The sequence below is a fragment of the Saccoglossus kowalevskii genome, chromosome 17 (assembly GCF_978046115.1).
Source record: "Saccoglossus kowalevskii chromosome 17, keSacKowa6.1, whole genome shotgun sequence".
In the NCBI taxonomy this organism is placed as follows: domain Eukaryota; kingdom Metazoa; phylum Hemichordata; class Enteropneusta; family Harrimaniidae; genus Saccoglossus; species Saccoglossus kowalevskii.
This window is the reverse complement of record NC_140657.1, coordinates 21,924,498-21,948,150: the sequence shown is the minus strand read 5'-3', so window position 1 is coordinate 21,948,150 and position 23,653 is coordinate 21,924,498. Positions and strand designations below refer to the sequence as shown.

The following is a 23,653-nucleotide window of genomic DNA, read 5'->3' as shown; positions in this document are numbered from 1 at the left end:
TCCAGGGCAGTTTGAGATAGTATACTTCTGTAGTTTGCCGGGTTATGTTTTGAAGTGGATTAATTTAATGGCATTATTATGCTTGACTTTCATGATTCAGGCATCTTAATTTCCACATTTAAAAATGATATTGATTAGTCTTTGTAAAGCAGTAGTAAGATTTTGTGTCCTACTTTTTAATATATTATAGAAGATGAATTACGCCATTTGATAAACTATAAATTAAACAACAAAGAAAGAAACACACTTAAGGTAGCGAGACTATTATTTGTGTTGAAAATTACGATTTTCACATTTATTTATTAATTGATGAAATGCACTATAAACTTTCATGTGATAAAGTAAACGTAACCTAGAATGTCATGTAGATTTTCTGAAGGGAAGCAAGGCAGCCTCAGTAGTGTTTTCCAAAATCAACAACACAGGTTTAATCTGTGTGCCTATAAGTTTCAAAGATAAACTCAAGACAAAGCAATGTTAGGATGTGTTATCAGTAGCTATCTGACACACAATGAGTGTTTCCAAACATTTGAGTGGTTTGTCTCCGCCCCTGTTTATTTCACAGATTAGTCATTTGCATATGAATGTGTCATACACAAGGTCACACAGCCACTGAAAAAAAATCATTGATTTTGGTGTTTTCATATACCGAATTTATCCAATTATAGCTATCCCATTACTTTATTTTTTTGGTTTCCAATAGCTTTACACATTTGGATGTCCTTACACATGTTAAAACATACATTGATGGGAAAACAAATTGATTGTGCCGATAAACAAGCTTGAAAATCTCTGCTGTTACTTCATGGATGTTTTCTAGGAGTTTATGTTTTTCAAAATACAAGGTCTCTAACAAAAAATAACGTATACTTATTGTCGTCGGATTCACTGCGCAAAAAGTGGAATATTTCAGGGTAGGCAAAGTACTGGATGTAGAACATCAAAGGAACATGTTTGACCATGTTTACCCAACTATGCCACTTGTATTATGAGTGCATATCCCCTACCTTTGACGGGCCATGGTGTATGAGATAAAGTGTAAGTTTTGTCTACTGTGGTTAAAGTAAGACAAATTTGGTACTATAGGTACATATCCTATATGTGACAAATGCATGTGCTAGTAGGCAATGGACACTCAATAATACTTGTGGAGAATACTTATCTGTTATTGCCATATTTATCAGTATAATCATTTTGGTTAAAGCAAGATATATCATACAATGTGCACCAAATTTATCAATGATGAATACAAGCACATTTGTACATGATGGTAAATAGCGTGATATTCGTCTTATATTCCACTAGTGGCAAAGGTAGTACAAATGCATTTCTATTCATTGAATCTATACGCAGGGGTCAAACAATGTGATATTTGCCACATATTCCACTAGTGGCAAAGGTAGTACAAATGTATTACTATTCATTGAATCTATACGCAGGGGTATAACAATGTGATATTTGTCACATATTCCACTAGTGGCAAAGGTAGTACAAATGCATTTATATTCATTGAATATATACGCAGGGGTCAAACAATGTGATATTTGCCACATATTCCACTAGTGGGAAAGGTAGTACAAATGTATTACTATTCATTGAATCTATACGCAGGGGTATAACAATGTGATATTTGTCACATATTCCACTAGTGGCAAAGGTAGTACAAATGCATTTCTATTCATTGAATCTATATGCAGGGGTCAAACAATGTGTTATTTGTCACATATTCCACTAGTGGCATATGTGGTACAAATGCATTACTATTCATTGAATCTATACGCAGGGGTCAAATAATGTGATATTTGTCACATATTTCACTAGTGGCAAAGGTGGTACAAATGTATTACTATTCATTGAATCTATATGCAGGGGTCAAACAATGTGATATTTGTCACATATTCCACTAGTGGCAAAGGTAGTACAAATGTATTACTATTCATTGAATCTATACACAGAGGTCAAATAATGTGTTATTTGTCACATATTCCACTAGTGGCAAAGGTAGTACAAATGTATTACTATTCATTGAATCTATACGCAGGGGTATAACAATGTGATATTTGTCACATATTCCACTAGTGGCAAAGGTAGTACAAATGCATTTCTATTCATTGAATCTATACGCAGGGGTCAAACAATGTGATATTTGTCACATATTTTACTAGTGGCATATGTGGTACAAATGCATTACTATTCATTGAATCTATACGCAGGGGTCAAATAATGTGATATTTGTCACATATTTCACTAGTGGCAAAGGTGGTACAAATGCATTACTATTCATTGAATCTATATGCAGGGGTCAAACAATGTGTTATTTGTCACATATTCCACTAGTGGCAAAGGTAGTACAAATGTATTACTATTCATTGAATCTATACGCAGGAGTCAAATAATGTGATATTTGTCACGTATATCGCTAGCGGCAAAGGTGGTACAAATGCATTACTATTCATTGAATCTATATGCAGGGGGTCAAACAATGTGTTATTTGTCACATATTCCACTAGTGGCAAAGGTAGTACAAATGTATTACTATTCATTGAATCTATACGCAGGAGTCAAATAATGTGATATTTGTCACATATATCACTAGCGGCAAAGGTGGTACAAATGCATTACTATTCATTTAATCTATACGCAGGGGTCAAATGTGATATATATCACATATTTCACTAGTGGCAAAGGCAGTACAAATGTGCTATGCCACCCTTTATGGTACTACACCAGTAAAAAACATGAATGAAAAGTATTGAAGAAGCAATATAAGTTTATACAAAAGTACATTTTAATAATAAAAAAAACTAAAACTAAAATCACATTAATAAATTGTGAAAGCAAAAAAATGTGACCAAGCCCAAACTAAGTTTGAATTTTAATTTTACTACAAGAGCCTTTAAATTTAAAGATTTGTTATTGCTCGCATTGGAGGGTGCAGTGGTGGGTCTCTCTTAGAAAGAGCACCTTCCTTCCTCACATGCATCGGCTTGACTCCCATCTTTCTTATTTTTTTTTCATGCCGGGCATCCAAGAACTTAAACCATCGATTTAGAGTTTCTGAACGCCAAGGCAGTGGCCTCACGCACAGTGATTTTGCCCTGCGTCCAGCAGGAATATTTATTTCATCATCATCATCATCATCTTGTGTCTCAGGTGCAGAGTCAGAGTCTTCAGAGCTTATATACTCTGTCTTCAGAACAAGCGTTAAAAAATGTTTGTCATTCTCATTAACGGAATAACTATTTTGTAGTGCTGATTTTCTTCTGCTGAGTTTCTGTTGAAAAAAAAAATCTGATCAGTTGCTAGATTTTGCTTGAAGTTGAATGACCCAGTGACAGAAAATCCCAGTAATAGGAAAGTAAGAGTATGGCTCAGACAATTCTAATGTGACAAATCCTAAGTCTGTGTTTGACGCCGCAACTCAGTTACACTTTATATGAACATTGCATGGGAATTCCAGATTAAGACAAGTTTTAACAATAATGGATTTCAAATGATTGTACAAAATGGTCCCAGGTGACTTGTTCACTAAATAACGATAGCTCATGTATGCATCACCTGAAATATAACGCAAAAGCCTCCTGGAAGCACCATTGTCAGAAATATAGGTGATGCAGGTATAAACGTGAAATAAATTGCCAATGGTGAAGGAAATAGAAATCACACTATGTAAAATATTAGTACCTGCTGTTTTCTTTGCCTTCTGGCCTGTTTTTTTTTAAACTCGATGGATTTTCCAGCATTTATTCTTTTCACTTCTTTCCGTTTGGTAAAGAAATATGTTCGGGAAGCATCTGCAAGAAACAATACTTGTTAAATGATATGGTTCTTTATGCACAATAAATGTTATCAGCCTGTGCTTGTTGCATCAGGGTTCTCCACGGTTTGAAAATTAAACAAGTCTGAGTGGGAGTGGCATTTGACCTTTGACATGATATTTTGTAACGTGCATATATAGTACAATTAAATATGCATAATATATATTTATTTATTTTTACAAAATAGTTTCCATAAATGAATGAGCTATTATTAAATCCTACACACAACTAAACTTGCAACGGTAATCCTTCTGTCTTCCCTTTCATTATCTTGATGTATGACTTACTTGCATGAATGTACGTCATCGACATCAAAAAGCAAGATGATCAAACAAAATAAAATCTACACAATAGAAGATTTTATTTGTACAGTTAACAGTTTGTATCAAAAAATAAAAGCATTAGGCCCAACTTTTATTATCCCTTGTTTCGCGAACTCGCCCAATGAACAGGAGCCGAAAATTAAATACAAATAAAATTTTATTTCAGCGTCTTGTAAGCGCAAATATGCTGAAAAAAATATAAGTTGCATTTTCGTGGGAGTATCATGATTAGTACCGAGGTCTCACACAGATGAGAAACGATCTCATTTACAATTCTTTGAGAATCACACAAATCTAATGGGGAAAAAAAAGAGTTGATTTTATTTTTGTTCTGCCCTCAAAAAAATTGCCTTATAAAAACTTGAGAAACAAGGAATAAAAAAAAGTCTGGCCTTGTATATATAAACAAGCAGCCTGTCGGCTGAGATAGCTCCGCTGTTAGCAATGCACATGGCAATTAAAGAACAAGATATCATTAGAAAATGAACAAATCTGAGAGAGGTCCACATGTAGTACCTATATGTATAATATATCAAAGCAAACGGACTTGCGGTTTTCAACAAGAAGTCGAAAATATCACTTTTTACCAAAAATTACAAAAATATTCATCAAAATTAGAGAATTAAAGATATCATCATGAAATGAACAAATCTGAGAGAGGAACACATGTAGTACCTATATATGTAATATCAAAGCAATTGGACTTGCGGTTTTCAACAAGAAGTCGAAAATATCACTTTTTACCAAAAATTACAAAAATATTCACCGAAATTAGAGAATTAAAGATATCATTACAAAATGAACAAATCTGAGAGAGGTCCACATGTAGTACCTATATATGTAATATCAAAGCAATTGGACTTGCGGTTTTCAACAAGAGGTCGAAAATATCACTTTTTACCAAAAATTACAAAAATATTCACCAAAATTAGAGAATTAAAGATATCATTACAAAATGAACAAATCTGAGAGAGGTCCACATGTAGTACCTATATATGTAATATCAAAGCAATTGCACTTGCGGTTTTCAACAAGAAGTCGAAAATATCACTTTTTACTAAAAATGACAAAAATATTCACCAAAATTAGAGAATTGAAGATATCATCATGAAATGAACAAATCTGAGAGAGGTCCACATGTAGTACCTATATATGTAATATCAAAGCAATTGCACTTGCGGTTTTCAACAAGAAGTCGAAAATATCACTTTTTACTAAAAATGACAAAAATATTCACCAAAATTAGAGAATTGAAGATATCATCATGAAATGAACAAATCTGAGAGAGGTCTACCCAAGGTACATATACACCAAGTATCAAAGCATTCAGGCTTGTAGTTTTCAAGAAGAAGTCGAAAAAGTAAAACATTGACACGGACGACGACGGACAATCACTCATATGATAAGCTCCGCTCGACAAAGTCGACAGCGGAGCTAAAAAATACATACTTAAAAGAATAATTTTCACAGTTGCACCCTAAAATAGTGACCCAGTTACCCTTAGCACGATGAATCATCTTCGGGAGACAATGAGTGATGGTCTGTTTTGTAAACAATTCTTTGTCTGATAGCAAGGGGCACAGGAAATATAGCAGTGCGCTGACAATTTAAACAGGGCGCTAATTTTAGATAACGGGGTGTGGCATCCCGTTAAAACCCCTTGTGGAGAATTCTGTGCATAGTACCCACTCGCCTTCAGTTGATGGATGATCTGAGCTTATGACGCCACTCTGAACAACAAGCTCTACAAACAAGTGATATCTTGATTATAACTATTTTGATAAAAAAACACTCACCTAAAACAAAGTCTTCACAATTACCCTGCAACTGGCTTCTGGCAGCTTCTTTAATTTTATTTGTAATTGCCATGTTGCACTCACTACCAAACCTAAAATAGTCACAAGGTTTTGGAATAAAAATTCTATTACATCACACTGTATTGTTAATGGATATCTATAAACTAAACTTGTCACATCAGCTAAACACTATGATTATGCAACTAATAGCAATACTACTGAAATTATAGTGCATCTTGCAAAACTGAATACTGTAAAATACTTTATTTTCACTCTGAATTAAGTTTCGCTGTTTTTGCTGAAGGAATGATTCAGTGAAAATAAAATCCAGCCAATACAAGTTTTTTTTTTTATTTTACATTCAACTCGTCAAAAATCAGTGAAAATAAATTCCATACAAAACACCCAAAAAGTCCTTTTAGCAAAAATTAATTACAGCCATATTACAGTACTTTATCTTTAGAATACCTGTAACCATGGAATATAAATATACTAGGGAAACTAGGCTATTTCAATAACATTTTAGTTTTGAATGCTAAAAAAGACTAGTAATGGAATATATCAATACAAACAATGTCACTTACTGTTTAGTGGTATCCCAGGAATACCCATCCTCCAACAGATTTGAATAGATGTTATGTACCATGTTCTGAAATCAAGCAGTAATTAGAAATTTAAATAAATAAAAGTGGAAATAACACACTCCGACTTTCTTGTTGACATGCCTCAGTAACCTACATGCTAATATCATGTTTGATTAACTGGTGTCAAGTTCCTGACTGGCCCATGAAATCATTGAAACCATCAAAATTTGATGAAAGGTTACTGCCAAATTCACAGTTTGTCATAAAAGCATTGCTTAGTTTGGTTTCCAGTGCTGATGTCTGTGATTGGTTGCTTGCAATGTTTGGGGGATTTTGACCAGTTTGTGACGTAGGCTTGACTTAGAGAATGCAGCTATCTTATAACATAAAAAAAAAATTTAAACAATTTTAAATGACATTAAGTACACTGTGCAGTTTTTTACTTTGCATTGTGCACTTAGTTTTTTTAAATATACACATATGCAGTAGAACTGCCAATAAGCAGTTGCGACAGCACACAAAATGTATTCAACACTGATCACATTATTTCTACCACAACAGTGTTTACAAACAAAATTTCAAAAAGGGCTCCCTGGAACTGTTATTGTCATGCTAATTGTTCTATCTATACAACATGGTGCAGTCAAAGCAAACGGGGCTTTACATCCTGCTTAAATCCTTTGTGGAGAACACTGGCTATGCTGCTATAACAACAATATACCTTTAAACCTTTACAATAAACCTTTAGAGATCGGTTGGTTGAATATGTAAACATAGTTTTCAAACGTTGCAGCAAAAATCTTACTATTTTTAGAAATATTAAATGTAACAAAACTAAGCGTGACTTCATAATTTGCAGATGCACATTGTGATTACATGAAATGCAGACTCCAAGTTTTGTTGAAAGATGTTAGATTGTTTATGTTTGGTCTTAAAGGTGGTATGTCATCAAACAAACCAGTAATTTAGGAAATGTTAGTTTCATGGTGGATTTTCACCTGCACAAACCTATTTATTTGCTGTCAATCACAGACCACACACAATATAACAAATTATGAAATAATACATAACTTTAAAAACTGATTATTGAAAGTAAAAAAAAATACTGTGTTATACTCATTAGTGATTATTTGTTTTGAGCAATGCTATTTTGAAAATTTGAATTTAGTTGAAAAATTAGCGTTTTTTTTTCATTCGATAGAATATTAAGCAGAATATTTTAAAGATCTTCAGGTTCAGCTGAATTTTTTGGCATTAAAAGTAATCTTGGTGGTTGTAACTTTAATTATTGTCATTGTGAAGTGGTGACATCTATATTGATATACACCAAAATAGTATACAGAAATCATGCACCAACTGCCTGTGAATGAGAAAGAATTCTATTTTTTATGGCACATTATACACTTTACTAAAATACCACATCTACAAATGCTAAAATTATACATGCAGTAAAAAATGTTTCATCCCTATTGTTATAGCAAGCATGGCTGCCAACAGGAAGTCTGCTTGCTTGCAAGATTAAATGTCTTGCCCATCTGTGCAGTCAACATTACATCCTAACAATGAATTTATGTTTATGTTTGCTATTAAATTAGGTGACAAGGTCACTAACTGAGTAAATAAATAGTCTACAGATAAGACACCCAACACCATATGATCACTTTAGTCACCATATAATTACTCAACTGTAACTCTTGGATACATCCAAGTAGCAAAAATCAATTACGGCCATTAGCAATAATTAAAACGAACCCACTTCTTGGCAAGCTCACAAGTATATCATACAAGTGACAAACACATTTGGCATACCTTAATTTTCAAGGGTGGCTTTTTCTTTTTTCGTCTGCTGTCACCACCAGAGTCCACAACATGTTGCCGAAGCTCGCCTTGTTGCTTGAGAATTTTCTCTTGGTTGCTTATAATTTTCACCAAGTCCGATTTCTTGATGACGATCTCAGAGTCGGGACCGTCTTCACCATGGGCATTCATCAAGGAACGAAACGCATCGCAGTTGTTGTCCACTGGATATAGCGCACGTCTGGTAGACCCATTGGCGTTGCTAGTTGACGGCGTTGGTCCAAATGGTGTTGGTCGATCAGGACTGAGAGGGGAAAATGAACGAAATTGATCTGTATCTGGACTTGACTCAGGACTGTTTGAAGAGCTCATAATGTTGTTCACCAGACCTCAGCAGCGATTAAAATAAAGATGTTCACCAGACCTCAGCAGCTATTCGAATGAGCCGCTCTTCGACCTGTGTTTACTAAAACAAGGTCATCCTCGTTCGAGGTTTGTAAGATGCTTACGCAAATGTTATCTTGGTCACAAATTGCTATTGACTAAACATCATTGATTAACATTTTATATCGTAATATAACAATTGTTAAATAATCATTATTATAATTTATAATTTCTTTTGACGAAATTATATGCATTTTGTTTCAGTATTAATAAGTACGAGGTTGTGATGTTTTCCCAAGAATCTTTACGCGCTCGGTCTTTGGACGTCTGTTCAACATCCGGTATAAAATTCAAGATCATCACCGATATCAAAGCAATTTCCACGCACGCTAGTAGGTGAGTTTGAAAATTTCCAAATCTTTAAATTATGATGTGTTTCTCCTGAACGTTTTTTTTTCTTATAAAAATTTTCTATTGAAACATAAAGAAATACTTTGGGATTATATGTGCATTGAAAATATCATGAGATCGCTGAACTGTCATTAACATATTTAAATGAGCTATGTAATTTAGACACGTGGGCACCATCCAGCATTTTGATTGGTTAATTAGCGACATGACCTATCCGGTCAAACGTCACGTGTGCATTCAAAAACATGGCGGAGATCGTATCGTCCGTTTACATGTGACTGAAATTATTCACTTACGGCGAAACTAAGTTTAATTTTACTTGCATTTCATAACAATTCAACGGATTTATTTTTCGTGCGTTATTGTAATCACTACTGAATAATAATCACACTTCGAAAACAAGTAAGTTATTCACTTGTGAACCGCAGCATGGCCGGATTGCGCTACCGTTCAGTGATCATTTGCTACTAAGAAGTGCATTCGTGTTTGTTTTTATTTGAAACCTCTGTTAGAATATACTTTTCGTTACCAAGAAAATTAAAAAAATAAATGCATATTACATTAAATATACTGAGTATTTTTTTATCATGTGGACAGTTTTTTTGATTGACTGTAATATTTCAACATTTCGTAACGCCTATTTTAGAACCAAAATAAGGCCTTTCACTCTTCCCCGACGCCTATTCAAGAGATTGTACAGTGTATTGTTTGTTTTGTGCATGTGTTGTGGGCAAAAAATGACCACGCCCATTTAGTGATTGCAATATGTACGTAATAGAAACCGCACCCCGAACTTGAGCTTTTGATCCGAATTTTTTAATTGATACATTGTAATATAAACCGCGGTTTATATTAGGACTTTAACGGTATGCTTGATTTTGTGAAAGCTGTGCCTTCAACATCGACTGGAAAATTAGCTGACGTTGCGACAGTTAAAGCGCGGTGTTCGAATTTCATGTAAATAAATAATGTATTTTACACGAGTGTATATGTTGCTATGAGTCCCATATCGAACAGGACGCGGCACGACGACTGTCGCCCTTTAAGATTAATAGACCCGAAGTAACGAGCAACACACTCACTGCTCACTGTGGTATGGACACAGCAAGTCTTACAGCAGAAGTTTTTTGTGGGCAATGAAATGCGTTAATTCGCACTATAGTTATAAAAGTTGTGATGATTTGAACAGTTATTTCGAAGGATGTTTCCAGATAGTGATATAGCAAAGAAATTCACCTGATAGAAACTGACTGAGTTTTTGTCAAATTGGCTGATGTAATAGTAACATGGTTGACACACCATAACTGTCCAGTTACATTCACTACTATGATATTAATTGGGAATGTCAAAACTTGCAGTTTGTTTCGCTCATTATTTATGTTTCCTGGTCATAAATAAATTTGATAAAGTTTATATTGTAGTATTTACTCTGTGTGTATATAATAAAGAATGTCGGTATTGACTTTGGGTTAAACTTAAATGAGTATTCCACTGAAATGCTTTATATCGACTATATTTCCCTACAAAATTGGCCTGGAATAGCCTGGATTTTCATCAATATTGGGCCTGGAATAGCATGGAATTTTATCATCTCTGGGGTGTACGAACCCTGTGAAATGGCTGCTATTTTCACGCCTAAAATTATCCATTGATACACAAATATTATTAATTTTTATGTTTCTAAGCATGAATTATTTTTTAAAAGTGAAAAAATGTGTTTTAAACTCAATCTACAGCAACTTTATTTTTGTGTATTTTAAAACGAGGCTCCTCATTAGCTTCTTATTTGCATACAGAAATTCCCCTTGTGACGTCAGAAGGGGAAGTCGCATGGCAGCTTGCATTGCCGATACGTGTAAATAAGGCAAATTTCTTCTGCAGTTTTCTAGTCATTGACTAAATTTTCACTTATGTACTTGTTCGTCGAGGAGAAATGGACCATAATAAAACACATAGTATCAATTTTTGTTGCATGGGGTTAAGTTAGATGCGAAATATGTCCGTTCTGGTGTAGCTGGTCACCGTGATCGCCAGCGGCGCACATTTGTACACAGTCGCTGGACAAAACAGAATTTGACGTCGGAATTATCTCGTTATTTAGCAGGTTACTAGGCACGTCACTACACTGTTTTATTTCATTGATCGTCTGAGTAAAACTTTCAAAATTAAAATAAAAGAGAACATATTTTGACATTTTAAACAATAGACTATAGTGATCACTATAAAATAATTAAAAAAAACGACAAATCACAGTTACTAAATAAATGACAGCCGCGTGGAAATGAATTGAAATTTTGTTGAAATAGGTGAACGCGTCGGGTCACGACGAAGGCAAGTGCATTAAAAGCGGCGTTTAATTGGATAACAAAAATAATCGAGATCGACACACATACAGATAAATTCAGAGTGGATTCGAGTTAGCGTGATCCATGGCGTGATTGTCATAATTATAACATCATATTAAAACTTTATTTGGTGAAAACACATTGACCAAGCCCAGATTCTTATTTTATAAATTATTACGCAGATCAAGCTGCAAGCATGGAGGTAAAAAAAGAACAGAGGTGTGAATTCGACATTCAACACCAATCATCAAACAATTCAGAAACTTTTAGCCTTTGAAAATGAAAACAATTAGCAGTGTGTAAGGGCTGTGTAATTTCCTGTTTGTCCGACGCTTTGTTTTCGTGTCACTGTCAAAATTATTGCTACCTTTTACTTAACAGGGACGAAATGGTCTCTATAAAACGATAATCACGATCGCAAAATAAGTCAACTCATTTGAAACACTTACCGGATGTCTCTCTCTCTTCTGAAATCCGCCTCGGTGATCATAGTCCGGAATCTATTTCTTTCAAAAGTGTTGCGCCAGGTTTATGTTGTCGGCGTTTCTCTTTAAACCTAGTTGTTTTTTCATGGACGAGGACAGTTTTTCCAAAAAAAGGAATCTGAGATTAAGTGGCTTTCGTCCACTGATGTCGCACCTTCAGATCGATTAGGAACATGTGAATACTTACACTATGACTATACGTTTCACTGCAACTGCCCACAACACAACATCTAAAAACTCTCTCTCTCAAAAAAAAAAAAAAATAGACAAAAAAAAAACGAAAAAACAACAACGCTGACTGAAAAATGTATATCGTTTAAAAGTATACTGAATGACCGGTGTTATTACGGCTCAGGGGTATGACTTCCTCTCACATTTTGGCATTTGGTGGCACACTTTCGGCGAGAGTCGGAAATCAGGAAACAGTCGACCGTTTCAGGATAGGTGGGCGTGACTACAACACGAGAAATATCCGAAATTTACTTGGATACGAGTTATCATTTTCAGCAAAAAAATCAATAACTGCCCATTTCAGTGGGGCACAGATCTAAAATGGGAAACGTGAGGATGGGCATTGCACAGGCACTTTAAAGATAGACAGTACGGATAAAACATCATCATTTAAAGCTGGGTAGCAGCATGGAACTATAAACCCCAGGAAGAACAACCACTTCGTTTCCTTTGAACTATGATAGTTGCCGCGATGACGAATATTTATTTTGACTGTTTATTTCGTCGCATTAAAAGTAAGCCGATTTACGCAAATGAACGTTTATCTCCGATTATCGGTCATTTTCGGAGTCAATCGGGCGACTTCGAGAGATCACCTGATCGAGTTGTCTCGTTTATAGCATAAAAAAACAATGGCGCCAAGACAAAAACACTGATAAATGAGCGACATTCAACGGGGGAAAAAAAACACATTGCCACTTCTGGCGATCGAAGGGAAACACGGAATAAGTCAGGATATCTCGACAACAAACAGCATACCAAACCCCATGTTTCGCAAACTTTCGCAACCTTATTTTTTCGAGTGTTGAAAAAAACAAGAAGTAATCTAAAAACGACATTGAAAATTATGAAAACTCGCTAAAACTCCGACCCGTTGCATGATTTCCGGTACACTGAAGGTCACCCTGCAGACTGACTTGTTTGCGCATGCGTAGTGAACGAAATATTTTACTACGCAGATATATAAATTTTTTTTCAAGTTTTCCGTTTCCAGCAAAGCGATTGATACGGGCGTATCGGCGGCAACTAACATGGAGTATGACTAATGTCGTGGAAACAAAAGCGAAAGCACTGTAAGATAAACTAAGACAAAGGTTTTTTTAATCCTCTTAGTTTCGTTGTTCGTTCTTCCTGGGGTTTATAGTTCCATGGTAGCAGGCAGAGCACTTCCTGTTGTCCAGCCAATTTTAACCCTTATAACAGCATACTTTTTAAACCAACACAAAAATTAGTATACCCATAAGCAAAGGGATATATTTATAGATATTTAAAGAGGGACATTTTTGAATATTTTATCATCTACCCAGAATTATACGAGAAAAACTAAAATTTTGCAAAGCTTGATGGGTAAAATTCAGACTAGACTAAGCCCTGGTTTGTTTGATTACAAGATACATTAAGACCAAACATAAACAAACTCAAGGTCTAACACCTCTCCACCCAAAACAGACTTTCTTGATGTTTTTTTTTTATTCAATATACACTAGTAGCTTCGCGGTAATTGGGTTTCTTATCTGTAGGGTTTTGCGGGGAGTAGGGCTTTGTCTCAGTAACTGGTCCTTTCATCCTTGTTGAGAATTAAAGTTTTATGTTTCTTTAACAACTGGCACTATTCTGGGAATTCCATCCTGGCAGGAGTTCCAAAATAAGACCCATGCTCTGATAATGCCTCTAGTTTCAAAGACCAATAAACATTGCCATTATGATTGGTGTTGCAAAGGATAGTTGAATATTGTTTATTGAAATTAATAATCCCCATAACCGTTTTCCAATATAGATAAATTGTAGAACGTAACAAACTGTATAACTCAGTCTCAACAATGAAATAAAGGAATGTATTTATTTACATTATTTATACTTATTTACATTATTTATACTTATTTATTACCGGTATACTTTTATTGCTACTGTACTGATAGAAATACTGTATTTCTAAAGATGCAATAATAATTATTATTATTACTAATGCATTGCAATACAACTAATTCAAATTGAAAGAAATTGCAATATAAAGTATTCATCAGTAATACTTCTCAACGGCGTATTTCGCGGTCAGTGTTATTTACGAAAATATTTGTTTATAATGTTATAAACTTGCTTGGCAATACCCACCCCAATCAGATATAATGTGTACATGTTTTAATAAATAAAGATATACTAACAAAAATGAAATATTGATCATTTCATATTTTATTATATAACCTGCACAAAAGTAATCAATATTTTTCCTTGCTAGAATGATGTGTGACTTCATACGGGAAACCTGATGAAGTTCACAACTGGCGATTAGGGATTGTCAACTTCTCGTGAATTTGATTACCTAACATGATTAGGTTCATGCGCTGCAAGTTGCAGAGCACGTACCTAAGCGCCTCCCAGCAAATAATTAAGCCAAGGCGGTTTTGATATCAAAATCAAGAAACCCTCCGATTTGACACAATCTGTGTCTTTTACATAATTTCATCAGAAGATCAAGAAACTGAAAATTGCATTTTTACAAAACACTGATACGAGTTGCCAAGCTGGTCAAGATGTAAAAATTCTGTGCTTGTTCCTGAATCTTCACAGTCATTTTGGGGAGGTACACTGTCACCCACATCGCATACTTTTCTCGCAGGTTCAAACCTGTATGGGCCAATTTGTCCCCTGGCACTCTAAAACCAAATCATGACATATGTCGTTGTCATCATATTCCTCGATCTCATAACTCTTGTCAGACAATGATAACATAGATTTTGTGTCGCTTTCCGAGCGCTACATGCGTATAGCGGCCATTGTGAAACGATGACCCCCCCCCACTGACGTCATAAATCACCCTTGTATGCTAATTAGGCTCTCGAGCTGGAGCCTCGTTCTGAGTCGTCCAAGAAATTGGACGTGGGCGTTTCCTTATACAGAATATTATTATTGATTGTTTATTTAATTTATGTACATTTTTCACTTGATTTTTTTTCATAATGTTGTTTATAAATAAATTTTGCACACAAAAAAGTCAATTGTCCCAATTCAGTTACACTTTAAACAATAGCTTTCTCTGACAATAATACTTAGCAATGTTATTTCCCCCCCACGATAACTTTAAAAATCTTTTGTTTTTCTCTCATTTCTGTTTTCGGTCCCTCCAATACAATTATTTAATAAAAAATGTTTTTCTTTTTTTTTTTTTGCTTTTTTTTCCTGGGATATTTTTCCCTGTGACTTTTTTTCCTACATTCTATAAAATAGGTTGCCTGCCAACAACTGTATTCCACTAACTACCAAGGAATGAATGACCTTTTAATTTACTGTGAAATACTTTATTTTCGCTGGAAGTAATTTTTTGCTCAAAAGGCTTTTCGGGCATTTTGTATGGAATTTATTTTCACTGTTTAATGTGAAATATAGAAAAAAAGTATATTCACTGGATTTTATTTTCACGACATCACCCCTTCAGCGAAAATAAAGTATTCTACAGTATACCACACAGAAAAGTGTAAACAGCTATATGAAAATATTATGAGAAAGACTTGGCCTTTCAACTAATGTCAAAGAGTTGATAATCTACAGGGCCTAGAAAAAGATGTTGGCCTGCTTGAAAGTTGTTGGGCAGAAATGTGTCGATTTGATATGCTATTGTGTGCCTAACTGCAACAGGCATGGAAATTAAAAAATTCTGCGCAGGGCAATGTATTGGATTAATACTTTATATACCAAATTTATGCAATCTCAAAATTTATTTTTTAAATGAACGGATATATGACACAAGTATATGTATACATTGTAATTAATATCTGTCTTTGGTTTATAAATATCTTGCAGATATTTTAAATAGCTTATTGCTATTTCTGAAGATAGAATTTGTTGAATACTAGTATGCTTGTCATAAAAGTAAGTAAACTTATTTGATTTATTTAGGTCTAGAGGCTTTTCACTTGACATCATAAGGCCAAGTTAAACAGGAAGTCAGCCATGTTGGATTCAAAAAATTGAATGTACTGTAGAGGGGTTAATTATTCACTGGGTTTTAATTTGGCTTATTTCGCTGACTGAAAAATGTGCTAAATTAATACCCAGTGAATATGTAAAATTTAGCATAGAACACATTGTCTAAATGATAAAACCGTGAATTTAAAACCCACTGAATATGTCTGAAATGGTAAATCAGTGAAATTTAAACCCAGGGAAAATTAGTCATTTTACAGTATTTTGAATATTACAAGGATTTCTGACAAGGATTGCTTAGTCCTATTAGTTTTAAACAATTCTGTGTTTCCAGTAACACCACCTACCCAAATTAACAAAATCTGAAATTCCATTTTATGCAAATTAGACTTAGAATATTTTATTTTTAATCAGATGAGCCAATGTCATCAGTAGCTTTCCTGTGATCAAATGCAATTTCATTTTTTGTCTAGGATAGCTATACTTCATGGAAGTTAATTGCATCAAATGTTATGAATTTGCTCACAATTTCAAGTTAAATATTCTATCCCACTTCATTGACCTTGATGCCATGTGTTTGCAATTCACATGGTGTGTCCAGATGTAAGAAATTCTTAAAAAGATAGATATCTTGCCTAGTTCCTGAAGTACATTGTTCTAGTAATAGTCCACCAATGTTGACAGTCCCTCAATGTAAATTCTTACAATGATATTTTGCTCACTATTTACAAAAGTGATTTGTTACACAAAGGTTGGTCACTGAAAACAAGAAAACCAATTACTACCTCTTTCATAGGCAAATTATCCATGGCCCTGAACATTTTCATTGTATAATACAAGTACAAATGTAAGCACATACCAGTAAAAATTTGCTAATGTGTGCCTAAACTGTAACAGACATGGAAAATTAAAAATTCTTATTTATATTAGAAAATGCCATGTGTACAGTTGCTATACTAACATCTATATTTCAGTATTATTGGCAAAATAATTTACAGTATGCATCCATCCGTAAATTCAATAATTCAATAATAAGTCATTATATGTAGAGGTAAAGTCACTAGTGGTCGGTAATAACTCTTCAAACATGTGCTTCTTAATCTTTAGAAGTGAATTATTCTTGATTTGGGACTTGAGTATCAAAAACACAAAATTGCTCACACCAGTTATAAATGATCAGAATAGACAGCTTTATAATATAATTCCAATACAATATGCATATTATGAAAGAAGCAGAATGGTTGATTAAATATGATCATATAAACTTGTTGAAAAAAGGTATATCAGAAGAGAAAAATGTGATGATTTTCACAGACTTATCAGGAAGTGATTCTGCATACTGAATTTTTGTTGCAAATTAATGTTTTTAGCGCTTCAACCAAACATGCTTTGCCAATTACAGTGGATTACCAGCAACCTAATATAGCATAACATCACTGATATTATGGATCCAAAAGTTCACTGCTTTTGATGCGTTAAAATACAGAACAGGGACTGTGCACTGTCAATGCTTGTAATAAATGATAGCGATTAGAATGCATTAATTTGACGGGAAAAAATAATTCTCCAACTTGATGCTGACAACAAATTTAAATATTTTTTTTGGCCATAGTATTGTTAAAATTTATTTTGTTGTTAAAAATATGTCAAGTTTCATGTAGGAGGATTTGATTTTACTTGCCACATATGTACACATGATTCACCTATTCGTAACTATCAATAAGCAACAAGATCACTGCAGACTTTTATCATATACCGGTATTTATTTTTTCTCCCCACCAGAATTACAATGTCTAAACGACAGTATTGTCCACATTGTGAAGAGGAGGTTTCATATCGTGTATATAAACGTCATCGTAAAGAGTTTTATAATGATACAACTATGGTTTGGACACCGAGTGAAGATCCATGTGACTCATTACCGTGTGAGATGACTGAATTTACAAACGACAATGAAAGTTATGAGAGTTTGCCATCTTTTGTTGACATTGAAAGTCAGACAGACATTTCCACCAGTGATCATGTTGATGATGATCATGAAATACTACAAACTCTTGAAGAAGAAGACTTATTATACTTCAAGGATCCTGCATATGAAGATAATGAATTTCTCTATGAGAATAACATTCAATCTGAAATTTGGGACAATGTTACAGAGAAGGATTTGAGGGAAGATTTTGTAGAGAAATTAGATGGTAGCAGAAGTGAACTTTTTGTGTTGGCAAATGTTGATGAACCAGAGAGCTCAAAATTGTTGACATTACTGAATTGGTTTTGCTTGTTTTTAGCATACATGTGGTATTTTCACAATCTATCAGATGTTTGCATGGCCATGTTACTTGGTTTTTTGAAAACTTTTTTTGTATTATTAGCAAATGTCTTTCCTTGTTTGGGTGCTTTGAGCACACTGCTTCCAGGTAGCTTACATAAATTGAGAAAGCATATTGGATCAAATCAAGATAAGTTCACTAAATTTGTTGCGTGTCGTAAATGCCATGCAATATATGAATTTGATAAGTGTTACAAAAGTGTAGGTAATCAAAATGTATCTGCTACATGTACATTTATCGAGTTTCCGGGGCACAGACAAAAGAAACAGAGACAACCCTGTGGTGAGCTGCTACTGAAAGAAGTGGAATTGCAAGGCAAAAGGAAGAGACTCTACCCATTCAAAGTGTATGGGTACCAATCTGTTAAGACTCGTCTTACCAACTTACTGCAAGTAGATGGGTTTGCCAAGAAGTGTGAACAATGGCGAAAACGGAAACCTGGTGATGGAATTCTTGCTGATGTATATGATGGGAGAATTTGGAAAGAATATCAGCATGTAAATGGGGAGCCCTTCTTGGCTGCTCCAAAAAATTATGCATTTCAGTTAAATCTAGACTGGTTCACTCCCTTCAAGCATGTACCTTATAGCGTTGGAGCCTTATACATGGTGGTATTGAATCTACCAAGAGCAGAACGTTATAAGAAAGAAAATGCAATATTGGTTGGTTTGCTTCCAGGTCCTAGAGAACCATCATTAAACGTAAACTCGTACATTACACCATTAGTCGAAGAGCTCAATACGCTCTGGACAGATGGACTTACGTGTGACTATACAGAATCTGGAAAAACATACAATGACACATTCCATGCTGCATTATTAAGTGTGGTGTCAGACGTGCCTGCAACCAGAAAACTGTGTGGTTTTGTTGGTCACATGGCTAGAAAAGGTTGCTCCAAATGTGAGAAAGAGTTTCTAACTGGGGCATTTGGCGAAAAAATTAATTTTGGAGGATTTGAGCCAGTGAACCACAGGCACAATTTAAGACACCGGCATCAGGCTGAACAGGTTTCCAACGCAACAACCAAAGCGCAGAGAGATAGGCTGTCCACAAAATATGGTTCAAGGTACACAGCTTTGCTAAAGTTGCAATATTTTGACTGTGTTCGCTTTCATGTTGTGGACCCACTGCATAATCTTTTTTTAGGTACTGGGAAATACATCATGAAGAATGTGTGGCTTAACAAGGAGAAACCAAAGATATCCAAAGATCAGCTTGAAATTATCCAGACCAAGATTGATAACACCAAGGTTCCTTCAGATATGGGAAGAATGCCATTGAAGATAGCAACAAGTTTTGGTGGATTCACTGCTGATCAGTGGAAACATTGGATAACCTTGTTTTCTGTTTTTAGTTTGAAAGATGTTTTACCTCGGAAGGATTTTGAAATGTGGCGCCTATTTGTACTGGCTTGCAATTTATTGTGTGCTCCAGTAATATCAATTAGGAATGTTGGAAAGGGTCATTCATATTTGATGAATTTTTGTCGCCAGTTTGAACAATTGTATGGATCACAGCTAGTTACACCGAATATGCACTATCATGCGCATCTTGCTGACTGCATATTGGATTATGGCCCAGTGTATTCTTTTTGGACTTTTCCCTTTGAACGTTTCAATGGGATCCTCGGTGAGGGCTGTGGTAACCAGAGGTCTATTGAAATACAAATAATGCGTAAATTTCTCAATGAACAGTTTCTGTCTATTTTGCCAAGGCCAGTTGATTTGGAAGTTGATTTCAGCAAGTTTTTCCCTCAAAATGTGCAAGCTGGTTCAGTAGCAGAATCCGCGTGTGATTATGATAACCTACTTAAGCTTTCATGTCTAGCAAGGGATAATATTGCATGTGCTTATGCCACTGTGTTGAAGTCAGTTAAATTCTTTGTACCCATTGGGCCTTTTCATATGGAGTATTTTGATGATGCATGGCTTAGTAACCTGAAAGAAATGTATAAAATTGTATTTAGTGAATGTGAAGTTAAGGATGTCAGTGGATATGTCAAACAATTTGCAGCTGTAAAGTTATTTAATGATGTATTAGGATCTGAAAATTCGCGATATAGTCGTTCTTCATTAATTCTAGCGTCATGGTGTACCTTGGGTGGCCAAATTGATACAAACCTGGCAAATGACCAACCAGGTATTATTGAATTCTTCTTCACACAGTTTCTCACTATTGATGGTAAACAAGAACAATGCATGATGGCTAAAGTTAGATGGTTTCAAAAACATCCATCTCTAGACTACTACGGTAAACCAGTTGAAGTTTGGTGCCCAACCTCGTTTGAGATGTCAGGACCAGCTTCATTCATTCCGGTTCAAAGAATTAAAAGCAAGTTTATTGCTGGATTTGATAAAATTAAAAGAGAGAGGATAATGTGTGTGATACCAAGGCCACTCAAGATTTACATATGAGTGCTCAGATAACGTAATTTCATTTTAATAGTTGTACACATGTTGCTGTAAATCTATTACTCATGTATGAAATCAGACTTGCTACTGTGTGTAAAAATGAGTTACCTTACATAATGAAAAGATGACATTTATTCAGTTTGTATTTATATCTTTATGAGATGGGAGTTGCATTGTCAGATGCTTAGTTTTTTGTAAATACAAATGAAATTAATACTAGAACTATGTCAATGTTTGTATTCTCAACCTGTATGTGTGCATGATGTGTGCTAGAAGAATGACCCCCCCTGCTGTGACCTTCAACACTTATTTCTGATATTAAGTTTACCTGTTGCATTACATTGTGAATCATACAATAATATGCCAACTTTCGGAGTCTATGCATAGTCATTTTAACTGTAAATCATCTGCTCCTATTGGGAAACAATAAGCCTGATTTCATTGTGAATGGGTAAAGACGCAATGTATAAAATGTCATTGTTACATCAAACAAATACTTAGTTACACAAAGAAATACAGGATATGTTATTGAATTAAATTATTTAATTAATTGCACTCTAGTGTTTAAAATATGTATTTAGACACCCCCCCCCCACAATTGAGTTTAAACATAAAAACCAGGTCGAATTTTATACTCTGCTTTGCCCTACTGTTAGGTGTCGGGGTAGGGTAGCTGATCAGGCACAATATTTGCCATAATTGGTTTTAACATGCAAGAAATAACAAATTAGTAGTGCTTGTGCTTATGCAAATCATATGTGTATTTATTGTCAAATTGTCATATTTTAATGATTTTAATAAATTTGGAGTAATTGTGATGGCCACAAGGTCATATCTACAGAATCCAACCTCCATATATGGTGGATCGTATTGGATGCCGGGTTATATTATGTAAAAAAAATAGCGATATGAATAAATTAAAATATAAATGACAATTAAAAATAACACATTTTAGTAGAAAACTACTGCCTGAGTTTGGATCTACTACAACCCCCCCCCCCCCCAACACACACACACACAAAGGGAGGGGAACTTGAAAAGTAGTCTTTAAACACAGACTGGAAATTCTAATTTTAAATTTGCTGGATTCTGAATTTTTTATATGTCATTTTTTTCATTTCAATATGGCAAGTAAATAATGGGTTAAATAAAACTTGATGTGGAGATGATCTGCGATAATACGCAGGCCTGATTAGTTTTGGCATTATTTAATTTGTATAATTAGTAGCTTCGCGGTGAGTGGCTTTGGCAATGATTGGCTTTTCATCGGAGAATCTAATGTTGTATGTGTCATTAATCTGGAAATACCATGTATAATTAAAATGATACAAAGTACATGTATATGAGATACCAATCTGATTAAAATTTGATGTAGTGTACGGGATTTAATTATTTTGGCTATAAACTTATTTTAATTTTATTTTTTATTACTTTTGTTATTGATGCCCTTTTATTTCATTATTTTACTTTGATTTTGATTTTGTGATTTTTTTTAATTCCGCCCTACCTACATCTGACCCGATGCCTATGTAACGAGATTTCAACGAGACCCACTATCGACGATTTTAGTCAACGAATCATAGACCTCCTTCTCTCGCGCACACGGTGACGTCACCGGGCAGAGTCAGGTGGCAAACACACTCAAATAAAATGGCGGATTATACCGATGTTTTGTTGACGATCGGGCCAAAATCGTCTACGGTATTGAAGCTGTAAATATTCATCAAATTGTATCAACATTTTGTACATTATACAATAACTCTTTATTAAAGTAATTGAGCTGATTTGGACTGGAATAAAACATTTTTTATTTGGAACACATCGCAATTGATCAGGAAATATTTGTTTGCTCCAATTTTCTGCGTCGATGCCGTGGGCCGGTGACCGTTATATAATTTAAAATCAGTTTGCATTGTTTACTATAGCTGTTTACAGTGTTCTAATCATTACGATTTACTTATTTTTTTGCTTCCATTCTCGATAATTATGCTCAGTGATGTAAAATTGAAGCGATGACTGGATGAACGAACCTTGGCTGGCGAAGATGTATCTGGAAATATTCAATGTAATGACAAAAATTGTAAAATGCAGTGGAATTTCTTTTGTAAATAAAAATATACTAGCAATTTTCTATTAATGCTTTATTTAAGTGGGCAAAATATAATGTACAGAAAGATTGCCCGTATACACTGAAAAGTAAGCAACCGACAGCCTGTATAAAAGGGGGCTGTGATTGGCTGTTACTTACGCGAGATTTTAACGGGACTTACATAGGCGTCGGATCAGATGTAGGTAGGGCGGAATTAAAAAAAAATCAAAATCAAAGTTAAATAATAAAATAAAAGGGCATTAATAACAAATATAATAAAAAATAAAATTAAAATAAGTTTATAGCCAAAATAATTAAAGCCCGTACACTACATCAGATTTTAATCAGATTGATGAGATATGCATAAATGATACACACTAATGAGAAAACGCCTTTCACGTTAAGTGGTATTTAAGAAAATATTTGTTCACAATTTTATAAACTGGTTTGGAAATTCCAAGCACCAATACAAATTTACATAATTTTGTTCACTTTCCATCTGTACATTGTACTATGATTGTATATTTTAATACATACCGTACACACTATTTATCATATAACTTGGACGAAAGGTTAAAAATGGATTATTTTTCCATGCCATGAAACATTCCCCCTATCTGTTAACTTCATATTTTAGTATAAGGTAGTGAAAAATTATATACGTTAACTAGGATGTATATATCCAAGCTAGTTTCTAGTGCATCCTCTCATATTACTTGACAATATAG

General features: G+C 34.5%; 2 protein-coding genes and 1 long non-coding RNA gene across 3 annotated transcripts in view; 2 read left to right on the top strand and 1 right to left on the bottom strand.

Moving 5' to 3' along the window:
• The window catches only part of LOC144355800 (uncharacterized), a 63,751-nt gene that overhangs the window by 1,201 nt on the left and 38,897 nt on the right, over nt 1-23,653 (top strand). The gene's annotated exons all lie outside the window — the stretch shown is intronic.
• On the bottom strand, nt 2,767-8,792 carry LOC100377640 (uncharacterized). The gene is made up of 5 exons (XM_002738970.3): nt 8,331-8,792; nt 6,522-6,586; nt 5,938-6,029; nt 3,685-3,794; nt 2,767-3,274 (listed from the first exon to the last, which is right to left on the bottom strand). The coding sequence occupies exons 1-5, from the start codon at nt 8,688-8,690 to the stop codon at nt 2,903-2,905; spliced, it is 999 nt and encodes a 332-aa protein (XP_002739016.2). The 5' UTR covers nt 8,691-8,792; the 3' UTR covers nt 2,767-2,902.
• On the top strand, nt 8,780-21,058 carry LOC144354095 (uncharacterized). Its single transcript, XM_085491832.1, has 3 exons — nt 8,780-9,098; nt 15,973-16,041; nt 17,878-21,058. Exon 3 carries the CDS (start codon nt 17,885-17,887, stop codon nt 20,837-20,839), a length of 2,955 nt encoding a protein of 984 aa, XP_085347958.1. The 5' UTR covers nt 8,780-9,098; nt 15,973-16,041; nt 17,878-17,884; the 3' UTR covers nt 20,840-21,058.

What these genes read in the sequence shown, in the direction of transcription:
- LOC100377640 (XM_002738970.3), bottom strand. Translation starts at nt 8,690, where the DNA reads ATGAGCTCTTCAAACAGTCCTGAGTCAAGTCCAGATACAGATCAATTT. An exon ending in AGCCACCCTTGAAAATTAAG is followed by an intron (nt 6,587 to 8,330) that starts GTATGCCAAATG and finishes GCTTGATTTCAG; the next exon opens with AACATGGTACATAACATCTA. An exon ending in GAAGGCAAAGAAAACAGCAG is followed by an intron (nt 3,275 to 3,684) that starts GTACTAATATTT and finishes TTTTTTCAACAG; the next exon opens with AAACTCAGCAGAAGAAAATC.
- LOC144354095 (XM_085491832.1), top strand. Translation starts at nt 17,885, where the DNA reads ATGTCTAAACGACAGTATTGTCCACATTGTGAAGAGGAGGTTTCATAT.